The 21,186-nt window shown below is 39.4% G+C and overlaps 1 protein-coding gene across 1 annotated transcript in view; it reads left to right on the forward strand.

The window, feature by feature from the left end:
- TMEM67 (transmembrane protein 67) overlaps window positions 1-20,768 on the forward strand; it is a 4,866,727-nt gene extending 4,845,959 nt beyond the window's left edge. Inside the window, exon 26 of the mRNA XM_044066290.1 lies at window positions 13,851-20,768. Coding sequence (XP_043922225.1) covers window positions 13,851-13,931 — 81 coding nt within the window. The 3' untranslated portion in view covers window positions 13,932-20,768. The remainder of the gene's footprint in view (window positions 1-13,850) is intronic.
- Window positions 20,769-21,186: the final 418 nt, after the last annotated feature.

Consider the following 21,186-nt stretch of genomic DNA (forward strand, 5'->3'; position numbering starts at 1 on the left):
TTTATTTATATGTGTTTTTAACTCACCTTTCCAGCTGGATTGATGCCTATTTTCAGGAGAGACTCAGACGCACTGCCATTTTTAGAAACAGTGGGAGTGGTGCTTGATAGTGTACCACCTAGTGATGCTGCTGTTCTATGTTGAGGCTTCATTGCTGACAGTGGGAATGGTGGCAATACTTGGAAGGGCATGATTAGGAACAGGTTACCTGAACTGTTAGTCCAACATTTTAAGAATACTTTTAATAAGAACACGATTCTCTCAACTTGTTCATTCTCTTCCTTCCACCCTTACTTCTCTTTTCAGTCTTAACTGTTATAACTACCACATACCTCCACTATGCAAAGATCCCACAAATCCCCAAGCTAATGACTTCCCGCCAAATGAGCAGCCTTTAGCTATATGCCCTTCTATTCTTCAATTGCATACCCCTCTACCTAAAATCAGAATTCTGCCTTCTTATGTTAGTCTTCACAAAGGTAAAACTAAGCACCTCTATCTGCCTCATTACAAATATAAATGTTTCTACCACAAGCACTACTCCTAGCAGGCGATATTCATCCTAATCCAACTCCAAACTCTCACCCTCCTATCATAAATACAACTACTCCTAAAATAGCACACCCTACATATCCCAAAAAGCATATCTCATTTTACTCAATGAGTACTAGAAGCATACTCAACAAAGTAAGTGACTTCCATGCCTGGGTTATTTACCATACCCCTGATGTAATCACCCTTACAGAAACCTGGCTAAAACCACAAAACCCTGATACACAAATACTTCCTCCCAATTAAAAATATCTTGCATCTAAATCACCAGGAGAAAAAAAGGGGGTGAAGTTGAGATAGTCTATTCCAACCAACTCACTCTTATCATGTGCTAACAAACATATCCCACACTTCCCTCCAGACAAAATTCTGACAGCAGACTTTAAACTTAATAACCACTCCATGATCACTGTAGCAGCTATTTACACTCCTCCAGGAGACAACATTCCTGTTTTGGAAAATATTCTTGTGAACTCCATGGAGAGTTACTTTTAAGAAACCTCAAGGAGGGTCCTTGCGAACTGTTTAGTGATTCAAGGTGGGAGGTAGGACATCACCAAGGCTGCTCTCAGAAAGTCAGAAACTGAGACCTTCACTGAATACATTCTTGGGAAGTGAAAGGCGCACTTTGCAGAACTCCTAAACATGGAGGAAATGCCTTCCTTTGATGAGACAGCTAGAAGCATTTCTTGTGATTAGGTGCATTTTTATAAATAACGTGATTGCTGTAATTAATTCTGTGATCAAGAAAAAGTGATAATAGTATTGACAATGGTACTGTCAGATCAAACTGAAATAAAAAGCTGAAAAAGGCCAGCTGTATTTTAAGATCAAATTTTCATATATAGGAAATGAGAATGATACATCTAAGCCTCTGCAGTAAAATGGTGTACTGGCATTGGGAGCTTCAGTGATAAAAATCTGTCAGACCTGTTTCAGGTATTGATAAAGAAAAGATGGCCTTAATAGATGCAAGTTATCTGATATATCTAAGGTTTAAAAATGTCTGTCAAAAGCTCTTTTAGACTCAGTTATTCATGCTGTTGTCAGCAACTTATTCTGCACTCCATTATTTCATATGTATTATCAGATTATGGATGTTTGAGTTGTGTTTAAAGCCTAAGATTACTCTTGTTTTTCAGATATTATAACCTCTTGTCTATTAGATTTCAAAAGCATTATTATTTAATAACTGATATAATTCTTCTACTCGAAACAAAAAAAGGCAAGAAAATCCAATAAGAAACAGTCAGGCTCCTTGACAAAAAAAGCACAAAACTCCTACTTAAAACAATTTGGATATTGTTAAAGAGGGTGATTTTCATGGAAAGGAAGATCTTTTCGGTAGGGACAGATTCCAGTTGAATTTTCATGGTAATCTGAGTATGAGACACAATTGAAGTCAAAGAAATAAAGGTTTATTATACAAATGCCCATAGCCTTACCAAAAAAATGAGAACTTACAAATACTGTACTGTGTGACTAATTATTTCATAATTGCTATTAATGAGCCCTGGCAGTGTATGAGAGTAAATATTCTTGGCTACAAGATGTATGAGAGTTTGAGGTTAGATCAGTGGGATGGTATGTTGTTATTTCTGTTTCTAATACCTTATTCTCCAGACTTTTGCTTATGGTCCACCATTTGTAATTTATTCTTGTATAACTTACTGGAGATAACTGACATGAATTCTGTTGTAAAAGTTTGAATATCCCTACATTAGATCAAATAGAATACACTGAAGAACTTGGGAAGATTATGACACTTCAATTTTCATGAGTGATTTAAACTTTCATTATATAAACTTGGAATGAAGGCCACTTACACTATGGCCCCTGAAGAATTTTATAATTTGCTTCTAGTAAAGAAATTTGTGCAGACTCTCAGTTTTCTCACTGGAGAAAACAACACTCTAGACATATTAATAACTATTTCTCATAAGAAGGTTGATATTATTAAACAATTAAATGCCTTTGGGAACTTGGACTATGCGGTTTTTCACTTTTGCCATCTAATATGATATCATCTCAGCATACAAAGTTTGCTTATGACAGGTCAAAACTTTGTAATGAGGAATGTTTAAAATCAGTTCCTTGGTAAAATAATGGCGATATTGTACCTGAGGGCCTCACCAGTTTGTTTCTCGCAGAAGTGGGCATGTCGCGAATTGAGTGACAGATGCGGTGGACCCGGGCTGTGCAATAGTCTGTAAATTATGAAAAACTGGCCTGTGATGGTCCTATTCTCAAAACAATCATTTCACTGTGCATTGAGTCAAACAGAACTAATTCAGGAAGTTTTATAAAACATCAATACCCGGCAGCTTTTACAAGTATAGCTGTATTAATCACTATTATAAATAAGCCAGACTTCATGCTACGTTTTCAAAAGTCTTATCTATTACATTTACCTTTATATATATGTTCCGGTCCGGTCTCAAAAGAAAAAAAAAGAAAAAAGTAGGTACAAATGTATGTGTGTGTGTAAGCTGAAATAACCAGTATAAAAGAAGTGGACATAAGAGCGTAGAAAGAAAGTACCACAGTCTTACCTGAAGTTTCCTCCTCGGGGTCACAACATGGAGCACAGTGTGCTAATAAAATAACTCTATTCAGAATAAGCACAGATGTAATAATTTTTTGGTGATATTGTACTTGTAAGGCCTCCCCTTGTGAAAGTATTGTTTTCTTTTTTACATTTTGTTGTACATTTGGAGGGAATGCATATTCATGAATGACATATCACGGGGGTGGGTTTTGGGCAGGACTTGTTAATGCACATCTGGTGAGGCCCTCAAGTACAATATCGCCAAATAATTAGCTGTGCGGAATGTGTTTAGAGATAGCTGTTTAAGTCATATAAACAGCTGCAAAATAGTACCTCCTCTTCCAGAAAGGCATAATAAATTTTGAAAAAGAGGCTAAAACGTACTTCATATTTGCTAAGAACAATAAGTTATTTAAGTCAGGGGACAGTAGAAATTATTTTTTATGTTAACAGATGGAAAGGATTGAATAATAGCACTGGGATAGTTACTTTTGAGGGCAAAACTCTGCATTTAGGTGCAAAATTAACAAATATATAGAATTCTTATTTTACTAGTATTAGTAAACAAGTGGAGTATTACAAACATGTATTCTTTGTTAAAACAAACAATGCTGTTTCTTGTCCAGTATTTACAACACAATTAGTAAGTAAATCTGTGACTAAGATAAAATGTTATAGTAGTCCAGGTTGTTTTTGCAGTAGGTTATCTGTGGATATGGCAGTTAGTCTTTCTACCTTGTTACTGTCATCAGGTGTGGTACCAGTGATTTGGAAATTGGCCAGTGTTGTGCCAGTACACACAAGGGATGCTTTTGATTAGGTTTGTAATTAAAGATCTATCGGTTTAACCTAATTAAATGGGGGGAGTACTCTGAAAGATATTTTTGTCTCCCTTTGAAATGTTGGCACTCATACACCCCAAAAAATGAAATGCAGGAGTAGAGCAACTAGCAAACATCAATCGTCTCCTTTCAACTTTTCTGGAGGGGCAAGCCCCCTGTGCACATACACATACACACAAGCTTATTTATACCAACTCCAAGATTGCCATATCCCTGAGAAAGAGGAATGTTCTGAGAAATGGCCATGTCAGACTTGGTATTTGCAATTCCATTTTTTTCCCCAAGGCGTACAGTCACTATTTCGGGAATTGCTGAAGCAGGTCTCAGCATTTCAAATAGTTACCGTTTTTTAGCTATAATTGTGGGCAGTAGTACAGCAAGATTATTACTAGACATTTTCCAAAGTATGTTTACAAAGAACAGGTCCATTTTTTTAAATTTAGACTAAAGGGTAAAAAGATCTCATAGACAAACCATTCAATAAAAACTGCAAGAAATACCCAGCTTAGGAAGAGTTTTCACTTGCAGTTTTTACTTAAAGGTTTGTCATTGTGATCTTTTTACTCTTTGTTTTGGATATTGTTTAGGATAGTTTGTAGGCACCTTGTTATGTATGGACACCATGCTTGATTTTATGTTCATATGTGTGGACCTTTTTAAGCCTAGCCATGAATCCCAAATCTCTGACAAGTTCTGATCCACTTAAGTGTAAGCAGGGGCTTTGGAGATGAAACAAGATGAATTTCCTGTTGCCTGTCCAATTGTTAGTTGCAGTTGAATTGGATTAGGAAGGGACTCTGCTTCACATGGATGGGGGAGTCTCTGGGATACATACCTGTCTCTCCAGCAGGTCCTTTTTATATCACAGGCAAGGTTTAAGTCTTTAGAATGGATAATCGTGATACTGTTTGTTTTGTGGGTATGCAGGAGGTCCATCAGCGTAGGGTCTGACAGTGCCCTGTCTGGCAGGCATAGCTCTCCCGTCATCAGCCTGTAGGAGACAGAATACAAGGATAGAGCCTTGAGGTGGTCTGCATATGACATTTTACTTATGCCCTGTATTCTTTTAGTGAGGAACCTCTGTGGACGTTCCAGCTGTTAGATATGTCTGGTTAGATACATACCAAAGCCGTATTGTACTCAATGATAGGTCTGATGAATACCAAATACAATGAATTGATGACTTCCTTGGACCTGGATGCCATACATTTGTTTATAAGTTGCACAACATAGAACTGGAACATGGAACTCATAAACAAAGACATAGGGGACTTGCAGACATTGGACCCGACCCAGTTTGGCTTTGTCAAGGGCAGATCATGCCTTTTGAACTTGGTCGACTTCTTCGAAACAGTCACCAAGGCCATTGATGAGGGAAAGGCAGTCCATACAGCCTACCTTGACCTTGCAAAAGCTTTCGACACAATACCCCACTCGGGTATTGTAGAGAAACTTACCAGCTTAAATGTAAACCCACATGTCACAAGATGGGTTGCAAACTGGCTAAAGGACAGAACCCACAGGGTTAGAGTAGCTGGCACCATGTCAGACTCAAGCCGGTCACAAGTGGTGTCCCACAGGGCTCAGTCCTTGGCCCCCTGTTGTTTGGCATCTACTTCTCAGAAGTACAGGCTAACATAGGAGGACTATGGCTGACAAAGTTTGCAGATGACTGCAAACTGGGAGCCATAGTGGAAAGTACATCGGACACAGATATCCTTCAGAGGGGTCTCACGGAAACAGATAGCTGGTGCCAGAGCCATGGCCTGAAGTTAAATGCCAAAAAATGTATAGTCATACCCTTCGGGAAAAACAAGGTAACCCCAAGCTACCATATAGGTGGCAATCCACTAAGCACAGAAGACGTTATCAGGGACCTGGGGACCCAGGTTGATAGTGGCCTTTCTTTTGACACTCATATTGCTAAAGTGGTTAGAAAAACCTTCTACATTGCCCACCTGATCATGAAGGGATTCACATCCAGATCAAGTGAGGTTATTGTTCCCCTGTACTCTTCACTTATCAGACCAGTGATCGAGTACAATGCCCCATTCGGGATGTATCTCACCCGACACCTGCAGCAATTGGAGAGACCCCAAAAGTTCCTCACCAAAAGGATAAAGGGACTCCAAAATCTGTCATATGCTGCCAGACTGAAGAAACTCCAGCTCTATTCAGTCGCATACCGTCTGCTCAGAGGTGACCTGTGCCTGACATACAAGGCCATGTCCAACCCGGAATTAATGGGCATGCTCAACCTCAAAAAATCCAAATCTACCAGATCCACTAGAGCAAGCGACTTAAACCTTAGCACGGATATAAATAGGACATGCTGGAGGGATAGATTTGTCACCCAGAGACTCCTATGTTGTGGAATAAAATCCCGGTCCATGTGAGGCAGAGCACCTTGCTGGCTCTGTTCAAGAGAAATCTTGACCGGTGGATGGGAGATCGTAGGTTTACCCCGGGAATCATCTCTGTGTCACTGCTGGACAGAGGCACAACAAACTAATGGGCACAGTATTTTTTAACGTAAGGGGTGGCGTAAGCCACAAAAACTCTGGGCTAGGCTTATAAATGCCTTAGGGCAGATAGCCTAGTATAAACCTATGAACCTAAGAATGAGTTCCTCACTGTTTCCCTAAGTCCCTGACTACTGGGTCATCTCTAAGGGGTGTATTGTAAATATGATAGTTACCAGGGGTGGATGACTTCCTGAAGGATACTGTTATGCATTTCTTGGCATTTAGTTGTAGTCCATGGCTCTGACACAAGTTTTGTCAGCCCTTCCTGGAAAACACCTGTGTCAGTGTGGGATTCATTGACGGCTCCTAATTTGCAATAATCTGCAAATTTAGTCAGCCAGAGACCATTGACATTGGCCTCGAGTTCACTTGTGGCTGGCATCTTTGTAAAGGTGGGCCCCCAGTTCTAACTTCCTAGGTCCTGTCTGTGAGTCAGTTGGCTATTCACTGTGGTGGCATACAGATTTGTACCTAACCTCTTGAGTTTATCAATAATGCCCGAATGGGATATTGTGTCAAATGCCTTGGCTAGGTCAAGGTCAGCAGTATGAACCATTTTGCCCTCATCCATTGCTTTGGTGACCTTCTCAAAGAAGTCTACCACGTTGAGTGGGCAAGACCTACCCTTGACGAAACCAGACTGGGTTGGGTCCAGTGTCTGGAGTTTTACTATATAATTATTGATAATTTCCATGGTAATTCTTTCCATGGCTTCTCATATAAGACTAATGAGACTTATGGGTCTGTAGTTTCCAGAATCTGTAGATGGCCCAACTTTGTGCAGAGGGATGACTGCTTCTGTTCTCCATTCATGAGACATGAAACCTGTTTGAAGGCTACAGTTAAATAGCAATTCCAGAGAACCTGATAGGCCACAATTCATACTATTTAGAAGGCATCCTGGGATATTGTCTGGAAATCCTGGTGTCTTAATGGGTAGGCCCTCATGGGTTCTCAGGGCACATTACAGAAGTAGACTGACAGAGTTTTCTTCCATACTGATACTGCAGCTGCTCTGTTGTTCCCCAACCAGGTTTTGAACCCAGATCATCCACTTTGTAATCATGCACCTTAACCTGTATGCTGTCGGTCTGGGATTTTAAGTTCTTTTACAAACTTGATGGATTTTTGCAAACTTGTCAACAAGGCAGTCATTTCTGGAATTGAGGTTGCTTTGGTTTACCTGGATTTAATTAAGGCCTTTGACAGTACGCTACACTCCTATGTCACATATTTCTATTGGCCCATATAGTGTTAGATGGGGACAAAATTGGCTGTTGGATAGACGTTAAAGTGTTGAGATTACTACGTTTCAGATTGGGGACCAGTTTGGACAGAGGTCCTCTTTTGTTCAGTATAGTTTTTCATGTTTCCTAATATCCATGTCCTACTGTCAAGCAAAATATGCTGATCTTACTAGAATTTGGGCTCTTGTGACTTGTTTTGATGATGTATGTGTAAGTTTAATTATTGTGAAAGTTTTGATTTGATTAAAAATCATGAGTTACATATTAAAAGAAGTGAATGTGTTTTTTTGGTAAGCCTTTATTGAGACATTTCATATTCATGGGAAGTGTGGCTATTAAGGAGTGAGATAACTGTAAGGATTCTAGTAATTGTTGTGTGTCTTAATTTGACATTTAAATATCAGTCACAAATAACAAAGCCCAAAGAAGCTATGAAGATAGTAGCATTAGTTTTTACATATACATACATCAAAGTGACTCTGTAACAACGTTGAAAAAATTCTCTTGACAATTGCATGGGGCATTTAGTTTATTTGTTAGCATCAGTGTCTGTTTTTATTGGACTTTTAGCCGTTACCCATTTATCTTGAATTTTGAAAACTATGTGTTTGGGAGGGCTGCTCAAGTGGAGAAGTTCCTCTAGAAATGTTGAAGGTGCTAGATATTGCTGGAATCTCCTTTATATTTTTGTGAGGAATACAGGGACAAGTGCCACTGATTTGGGGTTGTGATGCCCATTATCAGAATGTAAGAAAAGGTTTGGGGAGTTGTTCCAATTATAGATGGATATTTCTTCTCAGGTTTCATGGTCATGCTTTTGCTTAGTGCTGCAAAAGGGACTGCATCCAAAAGTTAAGCATCAGATTAAATTATAGCTAAGCTATAACGTGGTTGCCCAAACCTTTGTCATTGTACAGATTTTACAGGGTTGTGAACGTTCAATGGGGTAGACTCTGCATATACGACTTAGAGGTGGCATGTCATACTGTATGGATAGGTTTCAAACAGCTGTCCTTAACAGACATTATCCTAATCCTCTTGTTTAACCCTTACTGTTTACTCGCACACTGGTGAAGTCATTTCAGTAGCTTCAAGCCCTTACGGCTTCTCCTTTTTTGGTTTCCTATAAAGACAGGGTGTCCCTGCATACTAATCCTTCATTTATCCTCAGGGTTAGGAATGATTTGTCACTTGATCAGTCTATTCATTTTCCCACCTTTTTCCCTTATCCATAATCTCCTAGTGAGAAGGTACTGCACACCTTGGATGTGCATAGACAACTCAGATTTTATTTCGCTAAAACCAAGGCTATCAGGAAATCTGATCAGGTTTTTGTTTCTTCTCATCCCAGGTCTTTGGGATTGCTGTTTCAGTGCAGGCTATTTCCTTTTAGATTTCTAAGGCTATTTCTTTTTGTTATGTTTCTAATGGTAAGTGCCTTCCTTCCAACACAACCCAAATGACACATAGTCGACATACTCAGTGTGCCACTCAACTACAGCCCATAAGGCATAACGTACCCAACACTCTAGTCATAGGTGACTCTATAGTCAGGCACACTGATGTTCCACTCACCAGGCTAAACAAGGAAAAAGTTACGGTCAGCTGCCTGTCGGGTGCCAGGATCCGCCACATAACGCACACACTCAGGTCACTCCACAACAAGTACAAATATGACTCTGTCATTGTCCATGTTGGTGTGAATGACCTGAGATGTACCTCCCTGGACTACATGAAAAGAGACAAGGAGGATCTTGTAGCCCAGGCTGGTATGGCCCTAGCCCTGAGTAGCATCCTGCCATCACCCAGAATGATACTACAGTACAAGGACAAAATGATTGACTTTAACAATTGGCTAAGCTTCTGGTGTCATTCTAAGGGAATTCAGTATCTGTCTGCCTGGGATGACATGATTGACAGACCACGCTGCTTTGCCAGAGATGGCCTGCACCTGTCACCCTTGGGATTCCAGATACTGGCAAAGGCTCTTGCCACCCCTATAGTGCCTTTTTTAGGCAAGGTTCAAATGACAAATTCACCACCGTAACAGGTACAAGCAAGCAAAATCTGAGGGTAATGCTACTCAATGCTAGAAGTCTAAACCTCAAAATGCACTCACTCGAGGCGCTCCTTAAAATGGAGAACAGTGACATCTGTGCAGTGACAGAGACCTGGTTCAAAGCTCCAGAGAGCACCCCTGCATTACCAGGCTATAATTCATACCACACCTTTGGGCCACCAAACCCAGACCGAAACACTAAAGGTGGATGCGTGTCCATATTCATTAAGGATATCCACACCTCCAAGCTAGTTGCTCAGCATAATGCATCCAAGATTATCCAAGTTCAACTAACTCTGGGCAAAACCGCAATCCAGATTGTAGCTTGCTACAGACCCCCCACCATGCCCCAGGATTCCCACTCCTCTTTTCTTGATACACTGGAAAATATTAAGGTACAACCCAACACTCTAATAATGGGGGATTTCAACTACCTTACCATTAACTGGGAAAACTACTCGTGTACCAACCCTTTTGCTCAACGTTTTCTGGAAATAATCAATTCCAGCACTTTGGATCAACTTATCCACACCCCCACCAGAGGCAGCAATATCCCAGACCTGGTCATCACCAACATGGGTGACCGGTGTTCCACACCAGAGGTCAGCTCCTCGTTGGTCAGATCCGACCACAAGCTAATCACCCTAGACATCCACATCCCGCTCCCACCCCCCACCCCCATTAGGAAAACAACTGTAAAAATTTCTCCAAAGCCAACTTCATGCTTCTTAAGACTGCAGTGGCAAACTTCATGACACCCATGCAGATGGACAATAGAGGTACGACTGCTGAATCCTACACAAATGCACTTTATAAGCACTTACACGTGTGCATGGATCGTGCTATCCCTAACAGAACCAAGATGCCATCCTCCAAAAAAAGGAAGCCAATCTGGTAGTCTTCTGCCATAAACAAACTCTACAACAGAAGAAAGAAACTGTTGCAAAAAAGAGTAAAATCCACCGATTGGAGGAACTCCCTGGTCAGCCTCAGTAAGAAGCTGAGATCCCTCATAAAATCCTCCAAAGCTAGTTATGAAAACAAAATTGCCACTGATTCTAAAGACAACCACAAAGCATTCTATAGCTGTCAAAAATCTCAATGGCAACACTCAGATCTGCTCTGAGTTGCAGCATAATGACACTAAATATACAGAACCAACTGATATTGCCAACATCCTGGCAGATAGGTTCAGTGTTAACTTTACCCCCCTCTCACCCCCTAAAGGGCCCATCTTTATACAGGAAGAATGCAAAGTTCCTGTAATCACGGCTGCACAGGTAAAAACTTCACTCTCCAAAGCCAAGAACACAGCATCCATGGGACTTGACAACATCCCAGGCTGTCTTCTACATGAACTACAGAATGAACTGGCACCCCACCTAAGTACCATGTTCAATCATAGCCTCACCTCAGGCTTTATGCCCAGTGAATGGCGCACCGCGACAGTTATCCGACTCCACAAAGGAGGGGCCACAACAGACGCCGGGAACTACCGCCCCATTAGCCTGACGAGCCTCATCTGCAAGGCCATGGAACGTATCATCGTGGAACTCATAAACAAAGACATTGGAGATCTCCAAACCCTGGACCCCACACAGTTTGGGTTTGTAAAAGGCAGAGCATGTCTCCTAAACCTCATAGACTTTTTTGAAGTAGTTGCCATAGACGAGGGTAAGGTGGTTCACACAGCCTATCTAGATCTTGCCAAGGCATTCAACACCATCCCCCACTCTGGAATTATAGATAAACTCACTAAACTAGGTATAAATCCCTATGTCACAAGATGGGTTGCCAACTGGCTTACTGAAAGAACTCACACTGTGAAAGTAGCAGACTGCAAATCAGACTTCAGACCAGTGATAAGTGGAGTACCACAGGGTTCAGTCTTGAGTCCTCTCCTGTTTGGTATCTACTTCTCTGAAGTACAGGCTAACACAGAAGGTCTTTGGCTAACTAAATTTGCAGATGACTGCAAACTAGGAGCCATAATTGAAACTCCAAATGATGTGGACATCCTACAAAAGGGCCTCACTGAGACAGATGCCTGGTGTCAAAGACATGGTCTCAAGCTCAATGCCAAAAATTGCATTGTCATCCCCTTTGGTAAAAATTCTGTACCCATGAACTACAACATACGCGGTAGTCTACTTAACACCGAAAGTGTGATAAGAGACCTTGGGACACAGGTGGACAATAGTCTCTCCTTTGATAATCACATCGCCAAAGTGGTCAGGAAATCCTTCTACGTGGCACACCTCATCACAAAAGGTTTCTCATCCAGAAAAAAAGAGGTCATTGTTCCCCTCTACTCATCACTCATTAGACCCATTATAGACTACAATGCCCCTTTTGGTATGTACCTTACAAGACATCTACAGCAACTGGAATGCCGCAAAAATACCTCACAAAGAGGATTACTGGCCTGAAACAGATGCCTTACGCAGACCCTCTCAAAAAACTCCTGCTTTACTCCGTCGCATATCACCTACTCGAGGCGATCTCTGCCTAACATACAAAGCTATGTCAAACCCAGAGCTGTTGGACATGCTCCACTTAAAGAAATCTCAATCCCTCCGAGCTACACGCTCTAGGGGCCTAAACCTTGTCACAACAATAAACAGAACATGCTGGCGGGATAGATTCCTGTCCCAGAGACTTCTCATACTCTGGAACAGACTACCTATCTATGTCAAACAGAGCTCCTCATTAGCACTCTTCAAGAAAAATCTTGATGATTGGATGGGTAATAGGAAATTCACCCCAGGGATCACTTCTGTGGTTCTGCTTGACAGGGGCACAGGAAAATAATTTTCTTGGGTGGCGAAAGCCAGGGTACATTTTTGGCTAGGCTTGTATAGGCCCTAGGGCAAATAGCCTAGTACCTACCTATGAACCTATAAGGCTCATTCTAGTACGGATGTGGCTGCTTCTGTTTCTTTATCCAAGGGTTTGGACACTAATTTCATTCTTGAAGCAGCTGCCTGGACTCCTGTACATACCTTCACCAAACACTACAACTTGGATGGAATCTTCAGAGCTAGAGCTAGTTTTGCTAGGGCCATTCTTCATGGCTTTTTAGAGAGCTCTACTGCTCCTTCCTCCTCCCAAGTTTCTTCATGAGCTTTGGAACTCTCCCTCATGTTATGAATACTGCAACAGTAGAATAGAAGGATGCAGTATAGTTGTGTAAAATCTTACCATAATGACAGATGTCCTTCTCTTCACTGTTGCAGTATTCTGTCCCTCCCTCCTAACTCGCTGGGTATTGCTTTTTCTTATGGATGTATGATTCTCCTGTTTGTTTCCTTAGACTGGCGTTCCTTCTGAGGCTAGTATGTGCGGATGTCGTATTTATGCCCTATGCACGGGGGGGGGGAGCATACGTGCAACATCCCACGTACTTGTAGGCAATAAAATGCTTTGGTATACTGGCCGGATGTCGAGTCACTCTTGGCAAAAAGGTCCCTCATGTTATGAATACTGCAGCAGTGAAGAGAAGGGCATCTATTGTTATGGTAACATTTTACACAAGTATACTTCCCTGTCGCACTTTTGAAGCCCATACTTTTCTTAATTTGTATCTGATGTTAGGCAGTTGAAGAACTGAAGGAGGTAGGTTGTATCTATCAGCTTTAAAAGAGTGTGGTTACCTAAAAGGGATGTGTGCACTCCTTCAGAAAAAATGTCTTGGAATCACTGAAAGTACTTGTTGGAAAAGTGCAGTGGTATCAATGCTTCTGATTTTAATCCTTAAAGCTTTAGGGTTACGGTAGCTACCTAAGTAACCAGTCTGGATGGAGGCTACAATTCACAGTTTCAGTGACTTGCATCTCAGACTCTTGGAAGGAGCTTGAAAGGTAAATCTGTAGACAGATGGATTCTTCCTTGTCATGATCATATCCACGTTTCGGATTACTGAAATTATAGAAATGATGTCAGATATACAACAACACGGTGATTGCTTCATATAACTGCACTGTGACATATATTGAATTTTGTTTAATGTTTTGTCTGTTTCTCTTAATATTTCTTACCAAGGATTAAAATACATTTCTTGTATCTCTTTATGAACAGTTTTTTGAGATGATCCGTAAAGCTGTAGGAAAGAAGAATCTGGCTTCTAAAACCTTAGTTGATGAAAGATTTTTGATCTGATTTACTCTGAAGACCGGACATTTCTTCCAAATACTAAAAGTACATGTGGTACTGTAGAGGCAGCACATTTCTGTGTCTTAAACTAATATTCACTGTAACATATTATGATTAAATATTGTATAGACTATTTTTATACATGAAATGTTTTTAGACTGCACCTTAGTGTTCTATATCATTTGTAATTAGTTTTGTTGTACATTTATGTTATTGTTGAACTATCTGAGATGCCTGCAGCAATTATTCTGTTCTACACACATATAAATCAGTATTCCTACAAAATACACGCTGAAATATTTTTATTGTGCTTTTGGTTCTCATCTGATAAACCAAAGTCTTCAAATTGATATAAATTCCAGTGGCTGATCACTGTGCTGGAATAAATTCTGTAAGATGAATGTTACTTTGTCAGCAAGATTTGTAAAATAAATACAGGACACACGAGTTGTTTTAATATTTTAAATGATGTAATGATATTCAGAAACCATCAACAGAATGTGATGAGTCTTTGAGAAGTTTATTAGATTATTGTGCATCAGAGATGGTGTCGATGTCTCATACACATTTTTTTTTGCTGCTTTGTAATATTAACTTACAGGCCTCTTTTGGGAGGAAAATGCAGAGTTTAATGCTAAACTGTCATAATTTGTAAATGCAAAGTGAATGCAGAGTTTAATGCTAAACTGTCATAATTTGTAAATGCAAAGTGTTTTTTCCCTCCTGTTCTCTTGTCTGTATCTGAGCATCAAGCCTTTGTCTTAGCTGCTGTACTGATCCATTCTTTCTCCTTCGGGTGAATACACTGTAAGCCGTGTCTTCACCCATGTGGGGTATTGTGAGATTTTGTTTATGTCCTGTTATTTCCCCAGGCATACTCAGTGGTATCTCCTGGGTTGTGTGTGAAACTAGCATTCATGGGACTGACACTCACTTCCACAAGTGATGTAAGCCCGCACAGGAGCAGACACTTTACTGTACCCTTGAGACAAGCACATCCATTGGCTGTCATGTATCCACTTAAGAGCTCACATGGAGAGCACTTTGCAGACATATGCCCCTACTCTCAGAATTTCAGAAAAAGAAGCAGGATCAGACCATACATTTTTCTTCTACCTTCGGTGAGCTCCTTGGATGGTTAGGATGGCTCATAAATCCGGGTCATCTGTGGTGTAGTCAGTGTTATATCTTTGTATGCCACGGAGCCAGGAAGCTTCAAAGGTTATAGTGATTATTCAATAAATATGTAAAATAATTCTTTCTTGGGGCATGATATCATGGATAAAAACAGTGTGAATGTCATTAATGCTGTAACAGTGACAGATACCATTTTTCAGTGTAGTGTTATCATGTTTACTCATTTAATGAGATATATTTTTTTTACTGTCCTGTATAAGTTTACAAGTTCCTTCATATTTTTGTCAGATAAATAATATCATGCCTAGTCTACCCATTATGTGTTCAGTTTCTCTACTGTTCTTCAGATTCATGTGTTTCTTTTCACCCCTCTCTAGCAATCCAGCAGTCACGCATACCCCTATGAATAAGTCTATGCTTTCAACATCTTTAGGAGAAAAAAAAAGCTTTCTGTGTACTTATTAATATACAATGATTACTCTTTTTATAGTTCTCAAAATCTTTCTCTCTGTTTTCATGCATTTGCTTCTGGTTTCTGAGTATCTTCCTCTACAGTCAAATTACCTTTTATAGTTTATTATATATCGGAATATTTCAGGCATTCCTGGTTCTCTGCTAACATTAACAATGAAACCTTAATCTTAAGCAACGTTAATATTAACTGGACCACCAAACAATCTCCCACAACCTCAACCTATATAACTTCACACAACTAATCAACTCACCTACTAGACCCTCCAAGGACTGCTCCTCTGATAGTACTCTTGACTAGATACTAGTTTCCCACCCCCACAATTTTTCTGATAGTGGTTCCCTTTCCAACTCTCTTAGTGATCATCTCCCCACTTTAGCTCATTGATTACCCTCCTCCATACATCTGTCTCACACATCTCTACTCTCTCCCTGAGAAGTTTCAACCCAAATTCCTTCTCTGACTCTGTAAAACACACAAACTGGAGCTCTCTGAAAACCCTCCTCTGGATAATGCCATTACCTTTTTCAGTACTACATTCTTAACCCTGTTAAATAGCTTTCCACCCTCTAGAACAAAAAGAATTAAATGTAAGACATTCCCCTGGATAACCAAAGAAAGCTTAACCCTAATACATCTCCAAGACGAAGCATGGACAAATTACCAGAAATGTAAAACTCCCACATCCCTATCCGAGTATAAGCTACTACACAATAAAGCAAAAAAATATTGCATCTGACAGAAAATCCTACTACACCGTACTTCAAAATAACCATAACACTAACCCCAAAAGGTTTTGGAATAGTATCTCTACCCTCCTACAGCCTGGTAAAAAAAGATAACCCTTGCCCATATTCTAACACCTCTGATCTTTCCTTAGCCATTCAATTTAACTCCTTATTCATAGACTTTATAGCCAAACTCACCACATCCTCCACAAACAACACACCAGTTTCACCTCCACCCATCTACCTCTCCGCAAACACCAACGCTTCTCAACCGCCCTTTTATTATCAAACTTATTCCTGTCTCCACAGTAAGAAAACTTCTTCAAAAATTAAAGCCCCTGATGACCTTAAACCCAACTTCCTAAAAATAGCTCCGATGGCATAGCTTTCCCAATCTCTATCCTAATAAATCAGTCAGTTAAAGAAGCCTGTGTACCCCTACTCTGGAAAAAGGCTTTTATTATTCCCCTTCATAAAGGGGGCAGCAACAGTGACATCCCTAATGTCTGGCCAATTGCCATCTTATCCCCCTTCTCAAAAAATTTAGAAAAATGTATTCACCTACAGATTTTACCTTACCTCTTAGACAACCACCTACTAACCCCCCACACAGCACCAGCACTGCACTCCTGTCCTTCCTTGAAATCATCAATAATGCTTGTGACACCGGCAATTTAGTATCTACCCTCCTCCTTGATCTATCTGAGGCCTCTGATATTATTTCAGATAATCAAACTCTCTAACCTCACTCTATCCATCTCTTCTATCAACTGGTTCTCCATTTACCTCTCTGATAGACAACAAGCTGTCTAATGGAAAAGCTGCACATATTCCTTAATATTCCTACAAGTGTACCACAGGGTTCTATATTAGGTCATTTACTTTTTAACATTTTCATAAATGATTTCTACCAGTACATCCCAAATGCTAAACTTATCCAGTACTCTGACGACTTTACGATCATCTCTACAGCCACATCCATCCCCACTCTCCTGAAATTAACTCAAGAAGCCTTTTCATCTACCGAGCACTGGATGTTAAATAATCACCTAGCACTCAAAGCATCAAAGTCTAAAATCATGTTATTTACTCCGTCTAGAATACCATTATAAACAAGAACTCTTCTTCCATAACCAGCCAAAACAATACCTCTATTGAAATTGTCTCCCATACAAAGCTTCTAGGAGTCCTTATTGACGAACAGTTAAAATTTTATATTCGCCTACAAGCTAATATACAAACAAAAAAAAAAGTAGGCATGCCTTATCGCCACAACCATTATCTTACTCCCTTTACTAAATATGTCCTTTATACCACCTACCTCATTCCCTCGCTCTTGTATGGAGCCTCGCTTATTACTACATTTTAATCCTCTCTAGAGACAAAATTGTCCTGCTGCTGTATCAAAATCTCTAAGTTCGCCACCAGATATAAATCTTCCACCCACCACTGCAATGCCCTTCACAGATTAAACTGGCTAGAACTACCCAACTATCTCTCTCATATACAACTAACGTATGCCCATAAACTCTTCAAACCACCTCTCTGTCCCTCCCTCGCCTCCTCTCTCAAAATGCATCTGCCTGATAGGCTTCTTAGATCCTGTAACCAGAATGCATGAAGTACAAAAACCTGCACATTCACCAGGCAAACTTTTATTATCCTTCTCTCTAGCACGCCTTTGGAATTCCCTATCACCTCTTATTTGTACCACCCATTGCCATCCACCTTTAAAACTTTACTCCATTCCCACCTCTCAGCTCACTGAGAATGTTCCTGCTGTCATCCTACATGACTTTACTGTACTTAATCCCTATTCTCCTATTCCCCCAGTCTATCAACTCTGAATTATAACACTGATCTCCTCTATTCTTATCCTCCTCTTCCTCTCTTCAAATATTACTTGCTCCCAAATATTTCTTACATTTTTGTCTTGTATACTTACAAGACTCTTTTAGCCCTATTTCTCTGCAGATATGTTAATATGTCATGTATGGCTCCTTGCCACTACTGTTTTATATTATTCTGTAATCTTTTCTTGTGTGGTTATTACCCACATGCTCCATACAGAGCATTTACACCAACAATCTTTGCCACTACTGTTTTGTATAATTCTGTTATCTTCTCTGGTGTGGTTATTACCCACATGCTCCATACAGAGCATTTATACCAATGATTTTTATACACCAGTGATTTTTATTCTATATGTATATTTTGTCCTCCTTTCTTTGCAAATTGAATGTACTCAAACTGCATAATAACTTGCACTACTGATTTGTACACCATTTATTAGCTTTTCCTTTGTGAATACTACCTCCATGCTTCAACAAAATGTACACCATTGATTTATGTTATACACACACACACACACACACATATATATATATATATATATATATATATATATATATATCTGTGTGTGTTTTGTTTTTTATCCACTGTTTACTATAATTTCTAAAACTGTGTAATAACCTGTAAAAATATGTGATTATTTGTATACCGTACAAGGAGCTTTTCTCCCCGGGCCTCCATTGAAAATGGGCTCTTCTCGGCCCAATGGACTATCCCAGTAAACAAACTGTAAATAAATAATAAATAAAATGTCTTTCCTCTTTGTTTGATCAGTTCTGCATGCCATGACATCGTTCCCTTTTGTCCCACTTTGGATTGTATAATGAGTTGTTCTGTTTGCTCTGTTTTAGTTAGATATACTATTTAATATCCACACTCAACGTCAGATATTTCCTGTTGTCTCAAAGACTGGGCATAGAGGTCAGACGAAGATTTAGCAAGCATGTCTTGCATTAGCAAAATAACTGCCTTTTCAGTACCTTTGCTGTATTTGTAATTTTCATTAGCATTTCTTATCACAGTTGGCAGTGACCTTAAAGGTCAGTTATTATGACAGAAAGTCGGAAATGAGGGGAGGGCCAAATAGTGTACCTCCATTTTTTAGCTGTTTGCTCTTTCCTGTGCTTCTACCAGCCACACATATCTTGCCTACTGTATTATGCTAAATTCTGGCTTCTGTTGACAAGATCAGAGATGCTGGGACTAACTAGTATATGAGGTTTTCATTGTTGGCACATTATTTCATATAAAAACATGTTTAAAATAATCAGTGCTCCTTACCCATAGTTTACTTCGTCAGTGCAGGTATTATGCTTGTCCCAGGAGGTACTTGGTTACAATCATTTCATCCTGTGCAGGCAACTTATTTCTCTCTGCTTTGCTGCCTTAGTTCATTTGTGTGTGCATGTGTGTAAAACTCCCCCCATTCCAAAATGACGTGCTCTGAGCAAGGAGCTGCATCGAGATTCATAAGTTCTTTCCAAGCGTATGGCTAAAAAAGATCATCAAGAAGCTCAGTCACATCACCCAGTGCTGGTGGGAGGGATAGCAGTGCTTACATGAACGCCAGCTATCTCAAAACAATATATGGCCCTGATTAAAAGTTGTCTTGGAATCCAGAAATCATTTTCAATAAATACGCAAGGAGGGCACCAGTTGTAATGTATTAGGTTGTGCCTGTTATTAATCCAGAGTGAATGTCACAAATTTTGCATCCAGCTGCCTCATGAATGAATAGTAAACATATTGCAAATTACTATTAATTTCCATAATGTGAGGTGTAATGTAGTACATCACCAATATCTAAACATATTTAAATAGAATTTGCAGTAGCTAAATCATATTTTTTACCCTTTGCATTGTACATACTGTACTTTAGCTGTGTCTGTATTCATTTTAGAAAATACAGATTTTAATGTGGTGTTTTCCCCAAGTGTTAAATAGCATGAATTATTTTTATGCTGAAAGACTGTGCCTTCTTTAAATTCACTGAACCTTTAATGCATATTTCATTCCTGATAGCAGCAAATATGTTTTCTAACCGTTGATGGGATCTGTAATTGCAGAATTAATAACTCTGGAAATTTTCCCCAGCAGAGTATAAAAAGTGATACTGAGTGTACTGTAATAGGACTGCAATGGCTTTAATATGAATTTTGTTGTTGGATCGCTTGTATATGAATGTTTGTATTAGACTTTTCTGGGTCAAAAACTGTGATAGTTTTGACTGTATTTTTTCTTTTGTGTATTGTTTTTCCAAAATATGTGGATGTTAATGCAGTCTTTGTGCTGCCTTAGTTATTACAGTTTTCAAAACAAAATTTATTTTTTTATTTCAGATAAATAGAACAAATTTGTAAATGAAATGATGAAGGCATTTTAATTATAAACACATTAATGCAATATTATACCATTTATATAGCCTTCATTTTAGTATTACTATAGCTGTAAGCAGCTCTAACAAACTGAACAGTCTCATATTAACTGTACACACTACATACATGGTGCACCTAATACTAAAATAAGACTTAGTAAAATCTTAACAGTTGTACAAGGAGAAGAAAACTGTGTACCTGTGTTTCACATAGCTCCACATATTTTTTTCATTGTAGTGTTTGCTGCATATTTGTCTAATAAAATTAATTTGTTCCAGTATTTGTAATTGCTTATTTTTCTTTTGTTCATATATTACCAGTGATTATTTCTTTTTCATATACATACTGGTTATGTTTCTCATTTCAGCAAGGTAGAAGTGCCCCCCCCCCCCACACACACATTTTTTAAGAATTTCCTTGCTATAGCTTAGCAGCACTGTAAAATGACGTAATTGATTTTTTTTTATATTAAAACAGCACTAAATGTTGAGTCCTGTCAGCCATATCAGATGGAAATACCTGGGAAAAAATAAAAAAATAAAGTTCAGATCAGTATTAGTTGCATTAGTTGTGGAAAATATGCTACTAGTCTACTGTGATCTCTTTGTTATATCTCTAACATGATGGCATACTACCATACCTCTCAAGTTCTTAACTCAAAAAGTCTGGAAAAACCCAAAAATAATGTTGGGACAAAG

Source organism: Protopterus annectens, chromosome 3.part1 (assembly GCF_019279795.1).
Source record: "Protopterus annectens isolate FY-2018-M chromosome 3.part1, PAN1.0, whole genome shotgun sequence".
NCBI lineage: Eukaryota > Metazoa > Chordata > Ceratodontiformes > Protopteridae > Protopterus > Protopterus annectens.